Source organism: Neolamprologus brichardi, chromosome 3 (assembly GCF_056152115.1).
Source record: "Neolamprologus brichardi isolate AB-2024 chromosome 3, ASM5615211v1, whole genome shotgun sequence".
Taxonomy (NCBI): Eukaryota; Metazoa; Chordata; class Actinopteri; order Cichliformes; family Cichlidae; genus Neolamprologus; species Neolamprologus brichardi.
The window spans coordinates 36,853,912-36,873,452 of record NC_142106.1 but is presented as its reverse complement, the minus strand read 5'-3'; the positions used below and the strand labels follow the sequence as shown (position 1 = coordinate 36,873,452).

Sequence of the window (19,541 nt, the reverse complement as noted above, 5' to 3'; positions counted from 1 at the left end):
TGGTGTTCCTCCACCTCCAAAGAAATGTCAGAAGGAGTCCGAACCACAAAAGAAGCGCGTATTCTCGGAAAAGTGGTTGCAGGAGGTGAGCTGGCTTCAAACAAATGATGAACGCACAGAGATGTGGTGCACAATGTGCCGTGAAAATTTAATAAATGACAAATTAAAAAGGCATGAACATTTTTTTTTTGTATCGAACAAATATCGAACCGTGACACCAAAGTATCGAACCGAACCGAACCGTGAATTTTGTGTATTGTTGCACCCCTAATATATATATATATATATATATATATATATATATATATATATATATATATATATATATATATATATATATATATATATATTAACATCATCAAGAGACAGGAAGCTGTCCATACCTGAGGCCTTGGAAATTGCCAAGCATTGACTCGCTTGAGGAGGTACACCAGAGAGATAGAAGGCAACAGAATAAACCAGCTGTTCTCCACAGAACCAGCCAAGGTGTACTGTAGTGGCAGGGAACAGCAATATGAACAATATGAGAACAGCACCACCAAGCCTGGAGAAGGACACAACCCATAACGGCAATGCTCAGTGGCTAGTGGATCTGAGGGCAGACCACAGCGACCTCCCCGAACAGGGTCCAGTAGTGATCAGTGAGTGGCAAATATCTAAGAAAGGGTCTCCAGTATACCGACTATGTAATGGAGCAGTTGTCAGCCATGGATGACATCAAGCTGTATGCCAAGAGTGAACGAGACATCGATTCAGTGATCCACACCACCAGGATATACAGCAATGACATCGGAATGTTGTTCGGGCTGGTGAAGTGTAGTCGGATGATAACAAAGAGAGGGAAGGTAGTCAGAACAGAGGGGCTCAAACTATCAGAAGACAACTACCCATCATTCCCTGCAGTATCTCTGAAGCGCAATGTTTTTTGTTTTTCTTATTTACTCAGCAACAGGTGTGATTGAAAAAGCTACAACTAGGACAACTACAACTACTGGGTCAACTCCACCTGGGTCAACAGCAACAACTAATGGGTCAACCACAATTGGGGAAACTACAACCACTGGTCAACTACAATTGGGTCAACAACTGCTGGGTCAACTACAACTGGAACTGCTACAACTGCAGGGACAGCTACAACTGGGACAACTACGGCCACTTTGTCAACAACAACTGGGCCAACTACAACTAGGACAACTACAACTATGGGGTCAACTCCACCTGGGTCAACAGCAACAACTGATGGGTCAACCACAACTGAGACAACTACAACCACTGGGTCAACTATAACTGGGTCAACTAAATGCACTGTGTCAAGTACACCTGGATCAACAACAACTGCTGGGTCAACTATACGACTGGAAATGCTACAACTGCAGGGACAGCTACGACTGGGCCAACTACAACCACTGGGTCATGTCATGGTTCGGCGGTGTGGCAGGCAGGAAGTGGACCCAAACATAAGCTCACAGAGGCAGGAATGAACTCAAAACACAGCTTTATTGCTGGAGGGAAATGGCGAAACAAACTGATAAAAACTACGCTGGGAAGCAATACACTAGCACACAGAGAAACACACGGCCATGAATGAGGGAGAATGCGACACTGAACAGAGGGAGACGCGGACATAAATACACAGAGGTTTAACGAGGGAGGTGAGAACATGGGGAACACAGCTGACACAGATAATCGTAACGAGACAGGGCAGGAGCAACGCAACATGACGCATACTGACGGGAGACTGTCAAAGTAAAACAGTAAGTACACAGAGGCGCAGACAGGAGGAGAAAGGGAGCACGGGGAGAGCACAGACATAACAGGCTGGGGAAAACATGGAATAAAACACGAGGGGAAACGAGGGCTCACAGATACACAGAGGGGCACACAGGGGGTAAAAGTCACAAGGGGAAGTCAAATAAGGAACAAAATGCAAAAATACATGAAACTAAGAATGCTGGTCCAACATGGCCCAGGATCATGACAGGTCAAGTACAACTGGGACATCTATGACTACTGGCTTAACGACACCTGGATCAACAACTGGGCCAACTACAACTAGGACAACTACAATTACTGGGTCAACTCCTCTAGGGTCAACAACAACAACTACTGGTTCAACTACAACTGGGACAACTATGACTACTGGGTCAACTCCACCACAATCAACAACAACTAATGGGTCAAGTACAACTGGGACAACTACAACCACTGGGTCAACTACAGCTGGGTCAGCAACAACTAGGACAACTGCAACTACTGGGTCAACTACGTCTGGGTTAACAATAACAACTTCTGGATCAACTACAATTGGGTCAACTACAAGCACCGTGTCAAGTACACCTGGGACAACAACAATTACTGGGTCAACTCCACTTGGGTCAACAACAACAACTACTGGGTCAACTCCACCACAATCAACAACAACTAATGGGTCAACTACACCTGGGGTTGTCCCCAACTACAACTGGGACAACTACAACTGGGTCAGCTACATGTGGAACAACTACAACCACTGGGTCAACTGTATTGGGATCAACAACAACTGCTGGGTCAACTACAACTGGCACAACTACAACTGCTGGGGCAGCTACAACTGGGACAAGTATAACCACTGGGTCAACTACAACTAAAGTTACCATAACTGGAAATCCAACAATAGTGACTTCTCTAGTTGTTGTTGTTGCCCCAATTGTGTGACACAAATAGAAGTTCAAGTGTCATTCAAAACAAATGAGACATTTACAAGCGACTTGCTAAATTCGACATCTACAGCATTTCAACAACGAGTGAGGCTGATAGTTAAAATAGTAAGTATTTTTTTTTTTAAGTCAAACAGCTCTTATATAGTTTTGAAATAATTAGCTATGAAAAATTATAATGATTCTATATTCTTAAAATAAGCTACATTTTCTTTTGACTTATAAAGTCATTAGACTGGAATGAAAAAATTAAAATTACATATATATTTAAAGAAATATACAAAAAAATCAAAAATGATTAGTTCTTACTAAGTGCAAGTGAAACATGATAAATGCATACAATCGTTAGCTGGGAAGTAAAGAAGCACAAGCCAATAAAAGAAAATATACTTATACAGTTTATTTCTTCTTATTTCTGCAGCTTGAGCCAATCTTCAGAATATTTTCTTCATTTCGCTCAATCAGTGTGACTTCATTCAGGTATTTTAATTTTTGATGGATGCAATTTTACTAATGTTTATCACAAATGAACACAAATAATTGTTTTTTCTTTTTGCAGCTCTGGATCAATTGTCAATAACGCATCTTCATCGGTTCCTAATGCAACTAAGATCGGAAAGGTTTTGATTGATGCACCCTCCAACATAACAGCCTTCACCCTCGACACCAGCTCTATATCTGTGAATGGCACACGTAAGATTTGCCTAATACAGTCTTGTCAAACATATCACTATATTGCATAACACTTTCAGAAAACAGTGCTTTTTTTCTTTTTCTCATTATTAGCAGAAGTGTCATATGGAGTGAGCCACAAGATCAGCCTCCTCACTGCATCCTGTATGGTGCTGCTGTCACGGCTCCTGTCAGACATGCAATAACATCTGTGCTGATACTCTTTTAAAATCACTTTTGAAAATGTTTGCTTGTGACTGGGTATGAAAAAGGGACTTTGTTCCCACTGAAAGAAGAGGTAGTTTAGTCTATGATGCAAATGTTGAATGTTGAACTATAAATGCAAAGGCCTTTACACGCTAAGTGTGTTGCCAAAAATGAGATGACATTCCAAATTTTTTAGATGCAAACAGAAAACACAAGGCATAAGGAGCAAAGCCTCGCCTTGCTTAGCCTTGATAGCATAAATCCCTGATTTGAACTATGTTTGTTTACCTGTTTAACTCTGAATTCTTATCCATGAATGAAGTAATTTTAAGCATCTGATCCACTGAAAGAGTAATATCAACTGAGAGCTTGAATACTCATGTGCATTTTTCTACAGAAACTGAACACGGCCGGAAGATGTTTTAATCCAAATAGGAGCAGTTCACTTGCTGATGCTGGCATTAAATAAAAGCTACCATTATAAGTGCACACTCCTTGAACTAACAGTCCCAGCAGTTTGATGGTGGCATGTAAAATGTATGTGAACAATGTCCTGTGTGATTACCATGTCACTATTATTGCTTTTATGCTACATATGTTCTTTTTTTCTGTTTAGAATTATAAAAAAAATGATTAGGATCTGTAAATGAACACAGATTTTTAAAAATATATATGAATATAACAGTATATTCTCCTTTTCCTTCTAAATGTCTAAATAAAGTGTATCATGATATACTGAAAAAATGTCAATTAAAGTCACTGCACTTATACAGTTCATACAGTTTATATTTTTCAAACTTAATTATACATTTAGCCTCCATTACTGTGATCACTAATTCAGATTTTTCAGGAAGAAATAACACAAAAAAACCAAGGTCAACTTTAATAAACTACCTTGGAAATAGCAATATATACTACTTCTGGTATGAATGATGGTAACTAATGACTGACAAGAGGAATCAGAGAGACATTGTTGTCTGTGGGAGAATTCACAACAAGTGATGAATTTAAAATTATATAGCATTCATTAAGCTCTCTGGTGGGGGAAGCCAAAGAGACTCATCATACCTGCTAAATTCAAGATTAAACAATAAGCAACAAATCATTACGGTAGCTGTGGTATTTGTGAAACTTTGGGCCCCCTAAACAGTAGTTAGTAATTACAAATTTGACAAATACCACTGTTTATAATAATAATGGGTTGAATTTATATAGCGCTTTTCAAGGCACCCAAAGCGCTTTACAATGCCACTATTCATTCACTCTCACATTCACACACTGGTGGAAGGCAAGCTACAGTTGTAGCAGACTGACAGAAGCAAGGCTGCCATATCGTGCCATCGGCCCCTCTGGCCAGTAGGCGGTAGGGTAAAGTGTCTTGCCCAAGGACACAACAACTCTGGTGGGACAGAGAGCCCGAGGATCGAACTGGCGACCTTCCGGTTACAGAGGCGCTTCCCAACCCCCTAAGCCACGGTCACCCGGTATTATGAATGCCTTTGTAAATGGATGATTATTGGATGATTATGGATTATGGATGATTTAACAGTATTCCCCCACCTTTGCTTCCATATCATCTCAAATTCCAGATACATTCCACACAGTATGCATTTTGGCTATATGCTAATATGATCAGTTTAATTTGATCACATGTTGTATTTACCCCTTATTTAATGAGGGATAAAAAAAGAATCTATAGTCAAGAATACACATATTTGTGGAGGCGTCATGACATAAATAGCAGAATATATATGCCTTTTAAAACCAAGGGTAAGCATCTTTGAGCCTTGCTTCACTGATCCCCAGTCGAGTCCTATAAACTGTTACTGTAGTATTGTATATATTGACAGAGCTTTCTGACCATAAACTACTTCAAAGTTAAATATTAACATTGCTCAAACATGGAGAAGAACTAAGAGTTACTCGCTAAAGAAAAACGTTGGGAACAAAATCAGCTGAAACATTAAGTGAGCTTAATATTGCTAGGACATCCTTGAGTAATTTGATAATGCGAAAGGCTGAAAGAGATGTCCTTTTTGCCAGAAAACGTCTTTTTGAATCAACTAATAAGCCTAACCGCTTTCTGGCTTGTCTTGCATGGAATACTCCATCAAGTTCTTTTATCACAGCTATTGTGGATGTGAATGGTGAAAGGCAAGTAGGAAACTGTCAGATTAATAAGTGCTTTAGAGAATTCTATACAAATTTGTACCAGTCTGAGATGGACATAACAAGGCTTAACTCAGGCTTTTTCCTAAATGACTTAGTATTCCCTCAGCTCTCTGAAGATCAGGTTAGCCTGCTTTTTTATGAAAATACTGGCATCATATACAGAGATGGGCAGTAACGCGTTACTGTAATCTGATTACTTTTTAAAAGTAATTTACTATTACTTACTATTACTATTTTTTACTATCGCAAAAACGGTAATTAGATTACCGTTACTTTCCTGTTGGAACGCTGCGTTACTGCGTTACTAAAACTGTGATTTTTTTGCGAGAATGTCTCATGACAGTGACGTAAGCGAGTGCGACATTCGTGACAACAGCTGTGTGCAGATCAACAATGGATAATATATCGAGTACAGGAGAGAGTATGAGCGTGCAGCGTTTAAAGCGTCGATGTACTGACCTTTGAGTTTGATTCCATAAAAAGTGACAAAAACATTAGTGTCCGTTGTGCGTGGGAAGAAAACTTCTTTTTACAGCGAAAAAACCCTAAACTTCCAAGCAAGCGCCGAGTGCGCTATGACGTGATAGGAAACTCACAGAGAAACTCGCGAATTCTTCCACTGACCGCTGCGGCACACCAGCACCAGGTCAAACCTCCGCCTACCCCGCTCCTGCTTTAAAGGTGAAAATAGAGCAACAGGACCGCTAGTCTTTGACTTTATTTATTTTCTGCTGTGTTGTACTTGCATCTATTTGAAAGACTGAGTGTAAACACAAAAAATATTTTATTTTATGTGCTGGAATGTGCAGAAAATAGGTTTAAATGTTAAACTAATTTCTTCAAGTCAGAGAATGGTGCATATAATTTAATTTTTACTTGATGCATAAAGTTAAAAGATTAAAACTGATAAAATAAGTTAGAAAAAGAGACTTTTCCATTTGATTACATTTTGTATGATGGATTATGCAGAAAAAGTAGAATTGGGCTGAAAGATCTATCGCTTTATTACCTATTCAGGTTGTAAATCGTGTTTTTAAAAAGTAACTAAGTAATTAATTGCTTTTGAAAATAAGTAATCAGTAAAGTAACGGGATTACTTTTTGGGGGAAGTAATCAGTAATTAGTTACTGATTACTTTTTTCAAGTAACTTGACCAACACCAATTATATACAGTACTTACTTCTGAAGAAATTATGTTGGGACCCTGAAAAAAAATTACTATGTACAATAATGGATTTCTATACATGTGACATCAGATGAAAACTTTGGTTGTAAGATTCAAATAATTATTTGTTAAAAGCTAGACATTTTAAATGAGAATAAGAAAGAAACGTATTTTTTGTGCCCTCCTATTCCTGTTAATGCCTTACCTGCCCCCTGCCAAAACTTTGCTACACCCGCCCCTGCACAGTCCTTTTTTAGTCATGAATTTTCAGTATTCAAGCAATTTGTTTCCAAAACAGGTGAAAAAAACAAAGAGACAAAAAGAAAACAATTACTGTTGAAATTAAAAATATGATTGACAATCTAATGCTAACAGCATTATTTAAAAATACATAACAATTTCTGTGGTAACAGAAACATAAAAGTCATGACATTATGGCTTCCCTTCATTGGCTTCCTGTTAAATCCAGAATTGAATTCAAAATCCTGCTCCTCACATACAAGGTCTTAAATAATCAGGCCCCATCTTATCTTAATGACCTTCTAGTACCATATCACCCTATTAGAGCACTTCGCTCCCGCTCTGCAGGCCTACTTGTTGTTCCTAGAGTATTTAAAAGTAGAATGGGAGGGAGAGCCTTCAGTTTTCAGGCCCCTCTTCTGTGGAACCAGCTTCCAGTTTGGATTCGGGAGACAGACACTATCTCTACTTTTAAGATTAGGCTTAAAACTTTCCTTTTTACTAAAGCATATAGTTAGGGCTGGACCAGGTGACCCTGAATCCTCCCTTAGTTATGCTACAATAGACATAGGCTGCCGGGGGATTCCCATGATGCATTGAGTTTTTCCTTTCCAGTCACCTTTCTCACTCACTATGTATTAATAGACCTCTCTGCATTGAATCATATCTGTTATTAACCTCTGTCTCTCTTCCACAGCATGTCTTTTATCCTGTCTTCCTTCTCTCACCCCAACCGGTCGCAGCAGATGGCCGCCCCTCCCTGAGCCTGGTTCTGCCGGAGGTTTCTTCCTGTTAAAAGGGAGTTTTTCCTTCCCACTGTCGCCAAAGTGCTTGCTCATAGGGGGTCATATGATTGTTGGGCTTTTCTCTGTATCTATGAAGTGCCTTGAGGCGACATTTGTTGTGATTTGGCGCTATATAAATAAAATTGAATTGAATTGAATTGAATTGATTTGTCGCTATATAAATAAAATTTAATTGAATTGAATTAAACGTCATTGTCTTAGTCAATAGGCGTCACTGATGCCACATTCTCAGATGGTTTTAGTAAAAGACTAATAATAGAACAGAAAGCCTCTATCAGTATCTGGATAGCTTTTATGTGTCTGTACCGGAAAATGTACAAGGTGTGTCCTGCACACATTGCGCATGTTTTGAAGATCATCAAAGGGAAAAAGTCATACAAGTCTATAATTGTTGGTGTGATTAGAACCATACCAATACTGCATTACTGTACCTGCAGAAATAACATCAAAAGCTGTAAAAATTAACTAAACTTTTTCAGTGAGTTTGCTGCATACTACCTAAAATCAAATGTTAAGACACTGTACTTTGATAGTCTGAGATGTCTTATATAAAACAAAAATGTTTCACATACGATATACAAACAAACCTTAAAACAGAAACAGTCTTTTTTAGAGCAGTTCCCTCTCTGGACAGTATTTACTTTTTGTGTCATTAGCAAGTGAGCTGGCTTTAAGAGCCGATTCTTTGTAGAATCAAGAAGCGCTGACTCCTGTCAGGAAAGGGCTCGCGTTCAGCTCTTCTAAGAATCCATGCAGCTAGGGCCAAGGTTTTATTTTAATGTGCACACTATGCAGCCAACCACATGCATAGGTAGACATTATGTGAAAGATGGATGAGAGGCAGATGCTATGAAGACAGCGATTATAGCAGTATAGGCCAGGTATCGAGATAGACCAGAGAGATGGGGAGCTGGATTTAAATGCTGTCAGAACAGGGTCAACAACAAACTTCTACCTAAATCTAAGAAACACGCACCTGTCCATGCAGCTGGAGGACAGCTTGCTGTCTCCACTCCACCTGTCATCCACTGACTGGGGATGGGGATCGAGAACGAGTTCTTGTGGAGAACCAATCCCAACAACTCCATTTCCATGAGATTGCTAGTCTGCTTGCCTATTGATCCCTCTTATCAATTCCAGTTGTAGATGCACTACGATCAGCTGATCTTAGTTAGTTTAGTTAGTTAGTTGGAAAATAGTGGCTACTTTCTACAGTGTGGATATGGACATTTTACTTCTATTTTTATTGCACAAAAGAATATGTGCATGATGTTAAAGTGGAAACTGCTTCCATGACAGAAACAGCTGCATTATTCTGCTAACATGAGCTGATTGAATGCTGTTTCCAGTCCAGGAGCCACACCCTGAACTTAAAGGTTAAAAAACTGATGAGCAGTCAGGCTGCAGCTTCCATTTCTACCTGTGCATGTTTCTATAGTAGAATCACAGTGGTTATCCGTTAAATTGTGCGTTGGTAGCTTTGTGTTCATACCTAAATACAAAGAGAAAGATCCTATGTGTGTCCTCATTAGGATACAACATGCACAAGCATTTGATCACGCAGCATGCAGATAATTTTCACAAATTTAATGTCTTTGATATGCAGCTTATGGATTTTATATTTACTTAATATACGCACAAATGTATCAGAGAAATTGCTATTTTCTTAAGTCATCTTTAGTTGTTCATCATCAGTTCTATAAACGGATGCAATGAGTATGTTTTAAGAATGTATTAACGTTTTAAACTAGAAGAAAGAGGAAAATATGGAGGTATTTGAGTGATTCAGACTATGCAGCCCACCAAAATTAAATTTGAGAGGTAGTGCCTACAGCATTTTCTTGGAGGACCTGAGAAAGAAAGCTGCAAGTAAAACTGATCAAAGACTAAATATCTGTTGTCTATGAGGTTTTTTTTTTTATTTCTGGTTAATGGTTTCTTGTCTATAAGGCACCTTTTGTGTCTTTGTCATGTCCCTGTGTCTCCTGTGCGAATCAGACAGTCCCTGTGTTTATTTATGATTTTCCCCAGTCATGTCTGTGTTTATTCCTTCTCTTTCTCATGTTTGTTTTCTTTTGTTCATGTCTGCCTCTGTCACTTTCTCTCGTGTCTCTATCTGTCTCTAGTACTTTGCCTCGCTCTGTCTTTCATCTCTGTCATGTCTGTGTACCATGTGTGCTATTGTCTTCCCACGTCAAGTTGTATGTCTTAGTCTGCATCTCCCTGAGTTCCTATCTTATTTTGATAGTCCTAATTTGTTCCAGCTGTTTTTCTGTGCTCTTTCCACTCTCCTAATCACTGTCTGTGTATTTATTGTGTTAGTCCCCCTTTGTCCCTTGTTGGAATGTCAGTTCACCTCCCTTCATGTGTCTTGTCCATGCCACAGGTTTCCTATTCTATGTTCTCAGTGATTAGTTTTTTTCAGTTTAGTTAGTAAAGTTTGATTTTCATTTTGCCTTTTGTTTTATATTCTTGTTTGTTTTTTCTCCCAGGACAAATAATCTGCTTACTTTTTGTCCAGTCCTGTCTCTACACATCTTGAATCAGGAAGTAACCGCTGAAAATAAGTTTAGGTACTTAACGCTGACTGTAAATCTTCATTATGAGATTAGTCTGAGATTATGTTTAGCGTCTGTGACGTTAGTTGAGGGTGTGAACACTGTAATTCTCTTGTGATGGGAAGCAGTAACAATGATTAATGAGTAAAACTTGAGGAACATGACATGCATCTGTTTTCTGTTTCTATGAATAGAAATGTATATGTGTTCTTGTGCATGCATATGTGTGTCTCCTTGTTTTGATTCGTAGTAAATGAGTATGTGTGTTTGCAAACCTTTAAAGGAGCATGAAGAAAAGCATCACCATTCTCTGAGGTTCACCTCGTGCTTTGATGCCATGTTTTCTGCTGCTGACACTAATAATTAATTTGAATAATAATTTAGTGTCGAGCCTAACACTTCTCCAAATCAGCTCTTTAGTGTTTTACTGGGCCATGTAAATTCTTCTTGACCTGTGGAAAAGATAACTTTTTTTTCGGATATTCTAATCATTAATAAACATGAAAACAATATAAATACAATTTTATTACATAAATTGTATTTAAATGAATCCAAATTAGCAAAAATAATGTTACTAAAGCATTGAAAGAAAAATGGTCTAGTACAGTTGTACCCCCCAGGAAATGGGAAGTCAGTCTTCAACAAACAGCCTCATTTAGACATTTTGTCCAAATTACCAGTTCATCTACATATTTTATTTTAACATATGTAGCTTTACTGTAGACTTTTGCTGTGTAAAACCAACAGTGGTGGATGGGTAGTTCCTTTATGATTCTTTTACTTAACTGCAGGTATAAGTTTTTTAGTCAGATTATGAGATGTCACCTGAATATGCAAGAGAATGACAACTTTCCCACTGGAATATTGAGGCTTCGGTTCACCAGATGCCATCTGTCTATTTGTCAACACACTTTCATGATAGACTGCTCATAATTGTAGGCTCCATGAATTCAATGCAGAAAATGTGACTTACAACGTCAATGGGCCACTCCCAAGTGAAATTTGTTTTGTCTACTTTGTACCTGTTGTTACCTACCGCCCTAACTGTCTTCTATTAGCAATGAAACTCACCAGCTCCACCCTGAAAAGTCGACGTTCCAGAAGTTTTCCTTTTGTTTTTTCTGCTGCTTATTATTAAAAGTCTATCACTGTCAGTTTACAAGAAAGTCTTATTTAATGACCTTTGTAATCCAGGTGTACACAGTGAAGGAGAATAAAACCACAGTGTTTAATTGTTCAGACACAACATTTTCAACTTACAAATATTTATCTTTTTTTAAAAAACAAACTATAAAAATATTTTGTAAATATTTATGAAGACATTTAGTATGATTTACAAACATATTTGTCAAAAAATTAAATTTATGTAAAGCATTCCCTTTTTTATGTACTGTTTATAAGATTTATTGGGGAAACCTGCAGTCAGCTGAGACTGAAGAAGTCACTTGGATGAGTGACGAAACGTTTCTCCCACTGAAAATGCTACGTCCAGATGAACAGAATCAACTTTTGGAAAATTGATCATAAATAAAAAGGGAGTTAATAACACCATGTAATCCTGTTAACAAAGCTAATCTAGACTACCTAAAATACAAGTTCTAGTTAAATAAATGCTTGATGAAAAAAGGAAGGCTTTTACTGCACTTCATTCTAAGCAGCCTTTGTTAAACGTTGGTATGCAAGGATGAGTCAGTAGCTTGTGACAGTTTACATAGTTATTTAGTCACCTTGCATTGCTTTAATTACAGAATAAAAAACCTCACAAAAGATTAGGTCTATAAGAAAGGGCAAGACCTGTTTCGATGAGCAAGCCATGTGACGTCTGGTTTTTAATGCCCTTACTAATCTGCCTTAATTGGTTGATTGTAAAATACAGATTGATTTATTCTAATAAACAAAATTTCCATGGTTCTGGTTCATTATGACTCAGCATTTTCAGTTTCTTGATATTTTGATATTAATCTATATGATTTATGCTCTGATTCTCTAGTTGTGCTGTTTTGATTACTACTATTTTATGTTTCAGTTTAATTCTGGTTAAGAGTTTAGTTAGGTTGGAGTTAGGTTTTGTTCTTGTGCCCTTGTGTTTAGTGCAGGTTTAGTTCAGTGTCAAGTCTGTGCTTGTCATGTTTCCTGTTTACTTTGAAAGTCTGTCTTGTGTCAGTGTGTCTAGTTTTGTTTCCCTTGTCTCGTTAGCTCTAATTTCTCCCAGCTGTGTTTCCCTCCTGTCTCCAATTCCCTGCTTACTCCACTGTGTATTTAAGCCCTGCGTTTGCCTTTGCCCTTTATCGCATTGTGCTCTCATTTTGCTGTGTGGTCTTGTTATGGTCCTGGTTGTTTTTTCTAGTTTTTGTTTCTCAAGTCCAGTCCAGTCCAGTCCAGTCTAGTTTTGTGTTTGAGGTTTTGTTTTTCTTTTGTGAAACACATTCTTATGTAGAGTGGTTTCCAGCAATAAAGCTATGTTTTGAGTTTAAGTCCTGTCTCCAAGAGTCCTGCATTTTGGGTCCACCTCCCTTCTGCCTGCCACACAGCACTCTACATGAAAAATAAACAAAATGTTAAACAATTATGTTAAATAAGGTGTCTAGGATGAATTCTATGACTTCCTGAGCTGAACTGACAGCAGAGTAACAAACACACCGAGAAAGATCAGAATGTAACAGGAGGGTTCAAACTAATAGGAGATGGAAAACAGGGGTACAAACCAGAACCAAATGAAGCTAGAACTGGGAAAAGCAAGATGAATAGCTCATTAAATTGGTAAGACTTGTCCATTTACAGTAGGGGAAATAATTATTTGAGTCCCTGCTGAATATCTAAGTTTGCTTAATTACAAATACATGAACAGTCATTAATTTTTTTGGTAGCTTAAATTTAATGTAGAGCAACAGATTATCAACCAAGAATCCTGAAAAAAACACATTACATAAAAGTTGATTGAAATAAATATTTGATACAACTTAGACTTATGGCACACAGATTACATTCAATCAATTACAGATACTTCTGATCTCAACTTGTTGTGTAGATTATAGACCTGCGCAAGACTGAAAGTAAGAAGTTTACTAATTTTTCTGGGTCCCAAACTACTATATAAATGTCATTTTAGTCTATAGTAAGGTGAATGCCAGGCAACGTGTTGCATTGTAATATATCCAATATATCAAAAAAAAATAAATAAAAAAATCCTGTTTTGTGTATATAAATGTGATACTATTGTCATCAAATGAAAATGGTATGATGCTTTTATAGGGTGTTCTAGATGCATAAAATACCTATAGCTCTACATAATGAAGATGCCATCATGTCTGATATGAATAAGAACCTTCCAGGGATAAGATGTAGCTGTTTGAGAGACTTAGATGTTCAGCTCCCGAGGAGGTGAACATGAAGAGAAACAGACAAACATAAAGACAGGGATTTTGTGCATTTCTGGTTTCATTTTTGGCCAGTAGATCTCACATTGATAGTGTTACGAAATCAGTTTCACCCCGGTTCTTTTATTCGTCGAAACTTCCAGAGACGGCACCGGAACTCAGTAGTTATTTCAAAAAACCTTTATTCATCTTTATTCATCTTCATTTAAGCATGCACTTCTAGAAGGGAAGACGAGGCCGATGTCCCTCTGCAAAATCTTCACCCCTTTGTTAGTTACAGCCAGCTTTATAGAGGCGTCCCCATCATAAAATCCCCCTACGGTGTGCTGCAAACTCTGTGTCTGTGTCTATGTGAGTGCTTGTGTGTGACTGTGTACGCATACCTGTATGTATGTGTGTGCACGTGAGTGAGTGTGCGTGACAGTTAAAACACTGTGGGTGTAGGTGACTCCCTAGAGGTCATAAAACCCATTTCCCTTCCAGACCACAGTTATCCAGTTACAAATGTTGAGACCTTTCACAGTTCAACTGGGGGAGGGGTCTCCTACAATCTACTCCTAAGTTCATAACACAGTCAGGCCTTTATTACATTGAGGGCAGTGTCAGTGTTTCTACAATAATTCTACATTCTATGTTAACACATTTCTAAACTCTAAAATAAGCTAAACATTTCTACAATAGTCAGTGGATTGTTTAAAAAGATAACATTGCAATGTGTACCGAACGCATTTGTCGAAAATACTTGTCTACTGCTCCAAGGTGAACGCCAAAGATGAACTTACAAGATAGATATCATCTGCTTGTCTTTAATTTAATGAAGCATTCTGTTAAAGATTTGTGGAAATATATACAGTCAACCTCAAAAGTCTTGTTATATATTTTATGCCTTTTCAGATTATTGAGCGAAAATATTTTAATTCAAAGGATCAGAGGTCAGTCTGTGAAAGAGATAATGTTATGACATCTGATTAGTTCACGTCAGTGGAAAGGTGACTAACAACGCTGCTGACTGGCTCATGAACCTGACTTAATGCTGTTCAGGAATGTTTAGAATTTTTTTTATCTTTTCATCTTCAACTGCTGGTTCAAAAGTATGTGACAAGTATGTGATGTGCGTACACATCACATACTTGTGAAGCAAATATATAACACCTGAACAAACGGGTGGCAACACAAGAGATCAGAAAGGCACAGGGGAAGCATAATAAGGATTCTAAGAATTACAGCACTGGGGTAAGGACAAATTGTATGTCTATGATCTTTATGTAATAAGTTTGTGCTAGGCATTTTGATTTGAAATTGATTGTGCATTAGTTATTGTCATTTATTTTCATTTATTATATTTAACCTAAAATAATAATGGAAAAAAAGTTCTATTGTGATTTGTTTTTTTGTTTTTTTTTTACACACAAGCTCACTGCAGGTAATGTTTTTAAACTTAAACCAAGCCTTAAAAATTTACTTCACTGGCTCCTAATAATGATCTAAACAGGACCTTGTAAAAGTTTTAAAAAATTGCATGATTATTATTTCCACTTTGTATGACATAGTATATACTACAAAATAAATAATATTATTAGAAAAAACAATAAAAAGTTAAATTATTAAACTGAAGTTGCTTTGTTTTCTGTTATATCACAACTTTTAGAATATAGATTTGTTTTCTGGTCACAAATTTCTGAATTAGAAACTTTCCAACCTTCTTTTTGTGTCCCAGAACACATATTTTCATCAGCCCGGTCTCACTTTAATATCCATGTACACATCTTGATGCATTCTCAATCATCCAGGACAGTAAATCTCCAAAAGTCAGTCATTATGCAAATGTACTGTTTATAAGATTGGGGAAACCTGCAGTCAGCTGAGACTGAAGAAGTCACTTGGATGAGTGACGAAATGTTTCTCCCACAAAACGCTACGTCCAGATGAACAGAATCAACTTTTGGAGATCCATGTACATAATTTTTATCACTTTTGGGGGTTGCAGGGGTTAGTGGAGGCAGTGCGTAACAGACAACTACTTCTTATGTAGGCAGATTTATCTAGGTATAAATGACTTTGTTACTGTCAAATAATAAATAAATAAATAAAATTTGTTCCATTTTCTTTAATATTCTAAAAATGCCAAAGACAATTTGACTTATGCCTATCCACTTGAGTCCATTTCAGGTGAGTGGTGTTTGAGATCATGTCAAAACCTATGAAATTATGAATGCAGAAAAGTACTATCAGATTTTGATCAATCACGCAATACCATCTGGAAAGTGTCTGATTGGCAACAGTTTAATTTTTCACCATGACACTGATCCCAAACATGCATTGGCAAAGTGCCTGGAAAGAGAAAAATAAACAGCAAGTCCATGAATACACACTTATCAATAATGACAACTTGCAATTTATAACAAATATGCACATTGTCAAATATTTCAGGCCACAATGGGTGCTGGTCGAGGCTTGACTGTTTTGTTAACCATTTTGGGTAAGTAACTGAATACATTACAAAAAATCATAATACAGGTCTCAGAAAGAGAAAAAACTAAATGTTATTGTCCATATGCTCAGTTGCTGTTTCAACAGCAGAAACTACGGCAATGACAACAGAAACTGCGGCAACAACAACAGAAACTGCGGCTACAACAACTGGTTCAACTGCATCAATAACAACAGAAACTGCGGCAACAACAACTGGTTCAACTGCAGTAACAACAACAGAAACTGCGGCAACAACAACAACAGAAACTGCATCAACAACAACAGAATCTGTAGCAGCAACAACAACTGGTTCAACAACACCTGCTTCAACTGCGGCAACAGAAACAACTGGTTCAACTGCGGGAGCAACAACAGAAACTGCAGCAACAACAACTGGTTCAACTGCCCCAACAGTAACAGAAACTGCGGCAACCACAACTGGTTCAACTGCAGCAACAACAACAGAAACTGCGGCAACAACAACTGGTTCAACTGCAGTAACAACAACAGAAACTGCGGTAACAACAACAGAATCTATAGCAACAACAACAACTGGTTCAACAACACCTCCTTCAACTGCAGCAACAACAACTGGTTCAACTGCATCAATAACAACAGAAACTGCGGCAACAACAACAACAGAAACTGCATCAACGACAACAGAATCTGTAGCAACAACAACAACTGGTTCAACAACACCTGCTTCAACTGCGGCAACAACAACAACTGGTTCAACTGCGGCAGCAACAACAGAAACTGCAGCAACAACAACTGGTTCAACTGCCCCAACAGTAGCAGAAACTGCGGCAACGACAACTGGTTCAACTGCAGCAACAACAACAGAAACTGCGGCAACAACAACAACAGAAACTGCATCTACAACAACAGAATCTGTAGCAACAACAACAACTGGTTCAACAACACCTGCTTCAACTGCAGCAACGACAACTGGTTCAACTGCATCAATAACAACAGAAACTGCGGCAACAACAACTGGTTCAACTGCAGTAACAACAACAGAAACTGCGGCAACAACAACAACAGAAACTGCATCAACAACAACAGAATCTGTAGCAACAACAACAACTGGTTCAACAACACCTGTTTCAACTGCGGCAACAACAACAACTGGTTCAACTGCGGGAGCAACAACAGAAACTGCAGCAACAACAACTGGTTCAACTGCCCCAACAGTAACAGAAACTTCGGCAACGGCAACTGGTTCAACTGCAGCAACAACAACAGAATCTGCGGCAACAACAACTGGTTCAACTGCAGCAACAACAACAGAAACTGCGGTAACAACAACAGAATCTATAGCAACAACAACAACTGGTTCAACAACACCTCCTTCAACTGCAGCAACAACAACTGGTTCAACTGCATCAATAACAACAGAAACTGCGGCAACAACAACAACAGAAACTGCATCAACGACAACAGAATCTGTAGCAACAACAACAACTGGTTCAACAACACCTGCTTCAACTGCGGCAACAACAACAACTGGTTCAACTGCGGCAGCAACAACAGAAACTGCAGCAACAACAACTGGTTCAACTGCCCCAACAGTAGCAGAAACTGCGGCAACGACAACTGGTTCAACTGCAGCAACAACAACAGAAACTGCGGCAACAACAACAACAGAAACTGCATCTACAACAACAGAATCTGTAGCAACAACAACAACTGGTTCAACAACACCTGCTTCAACTGCAGCAACGACAACTGGTTCAACTGCATCAATAACAACAGAAACTGCGGCAACAACAACTGGTTCAACTGCAGTAACAACAACAGAAACTGCGGCAACAACAACAACAGAAACTGCATCAACAACAACAGAATCTGTAGCAACAACAACAACTGGTTCAACAACACCTGTTTCAACTGCGGCAACAACAACAACTGGTTCAACTGCGGCAGCAACAACAGAAACTGCAGCAACAACAACTGGTTCAACTGCCCCAACAGTAACAGAAACTTCGGCAACGGCAACTGGTTCAACTGCAGCAACAACAACAGAATCTGCGGCAACAACAACTGGTTCAACTGCAGCAACAACAACAGAAACTGCGGCAACAACAACTGGTTCAACTGCAGTAACAACAACAGAAACTGCGGCAACAACAACAACAGAAACTGCATCAACAACAACAGAATCTGTAGCAACAACAACAACTGGTTCAACAACACCTGCTTCAACTGCGGCAACAACAACAACAACAACTGGTTCAACTGCGGCAGCAACAACAGAAACTGCAGCAACAACAACTGGTTCAACTGCCCCAACAGTAACAGAAACTGCGGCAACGACAACTGGTTCAACTGCAGCAACAACAACAGAAAATGCGGCAACAACAACTGGTTCAACTGCAGTAACAACAACAGAAACTGCGGCAACAACAACAACAGAAACTGCATCAACAACAAAAGAATCTGTAGCAACAACAACAACTGGTTCAACAACACCTGCTTCAACTGCAGCAACAACAACTGGTTCAACTGCAGCAACAACAACAGAATCTGCGGCAACAACAACTGGGTCAACAGCGGCAACAACAACTGGTTCAACAGCGGCAACAACAACAACTGGTTCAACAACAACACCTGGATCAACAACAACTGGTTCAACAGCGGAAACAACAACACCTGGTTCAACGACAACTGGTTCAACAGCGGCAACAACAACACCTGGTTCAACGACAACTGGTTCAACTGCGGCAACAACAACGCCTATTTCAACAACAACTGGTTCAACAGCAACAACAACAGCAACAACAACAGAAACAACGACGATGACAACAACAACAACAACAACAACACCAACAACAACACCAGCACCAGTGGCGGTAGTTCGTACACCAGTTGTTGTTCTTGCAGCAGTTTTGGTTCAACCCTTTATGCCTGAACTCGAAAATAAAACTAGTCCACAATTTATAGCACTTGCGGAGCAAGTGGTAGTAGTGGTGAGTAAAATACTGAGATTCATTTTGAAGTGTTGTTAAGATTCCAGCTGATTTGAATTAATTAATTAATTTCTACTTGTTTGCTCCACACAGTATGAACTCATCTATAGAGATCGATATGGTTTGCTTTTCAGCCGTGTAATTGTCATAGCATTCAGGTAAGATTTTTACTTTTGTTCATTTATGGCAACACTAATCTTATTATCA

At 38.5% G+C, this 19,541-nt stretch overlaps 1 protein-coding gene across 1 annotated transcript; it reads left to right on the top strand.

The window, feature by feature from the left end:
- The first annotated feature begins 794 nt into the window (after positions 1-794).
- LOC148104282 (uncharacterized) lies at positions 795-19,476 on the top strand. The gene is made up of 8 exons (XM_087838327.1): positions 795-819; positions 1,126-1,314; positions 2,089-2,599; positions 3,256-3,389; positions 16,324-16,372; positions 16,456-17,739; positions 18,877-19,119; positions 19,428-19,476. Exons 1-8 carry the CDS (start codon positions 795-797, stop codon positions 19,474-19,476), a joined length of 2,484 nt encoding a protein of 827 aa, XP_087694453.1.
- Positions 19,477-19,541: the final 65 nt, after the last annotated feature.

Excerpts from the sequence above, each read along its gene's own strand:
- LOC148104282 (XM_087838327.1), top strand. The coding sequence starts at position 795 with ATGTTGTTCGGGCTGGTGAAGTGTA. Across the intron at positions 2,600-3,255 it reads GGCAGCTACAACTGGGACAA|CTCTGGATCAATTGTCAATA; the intron begins GTATAACCACTG and ends TTCTTTTTGCAG. Across the intron at positions 16,373-16,455 it reads TGTTTTGTTAACCATTTTGG|TTGCTGTTTCAACAGCAGAA; the intron begins GTAAGTAACTGA and ends CCATATGCTCAG.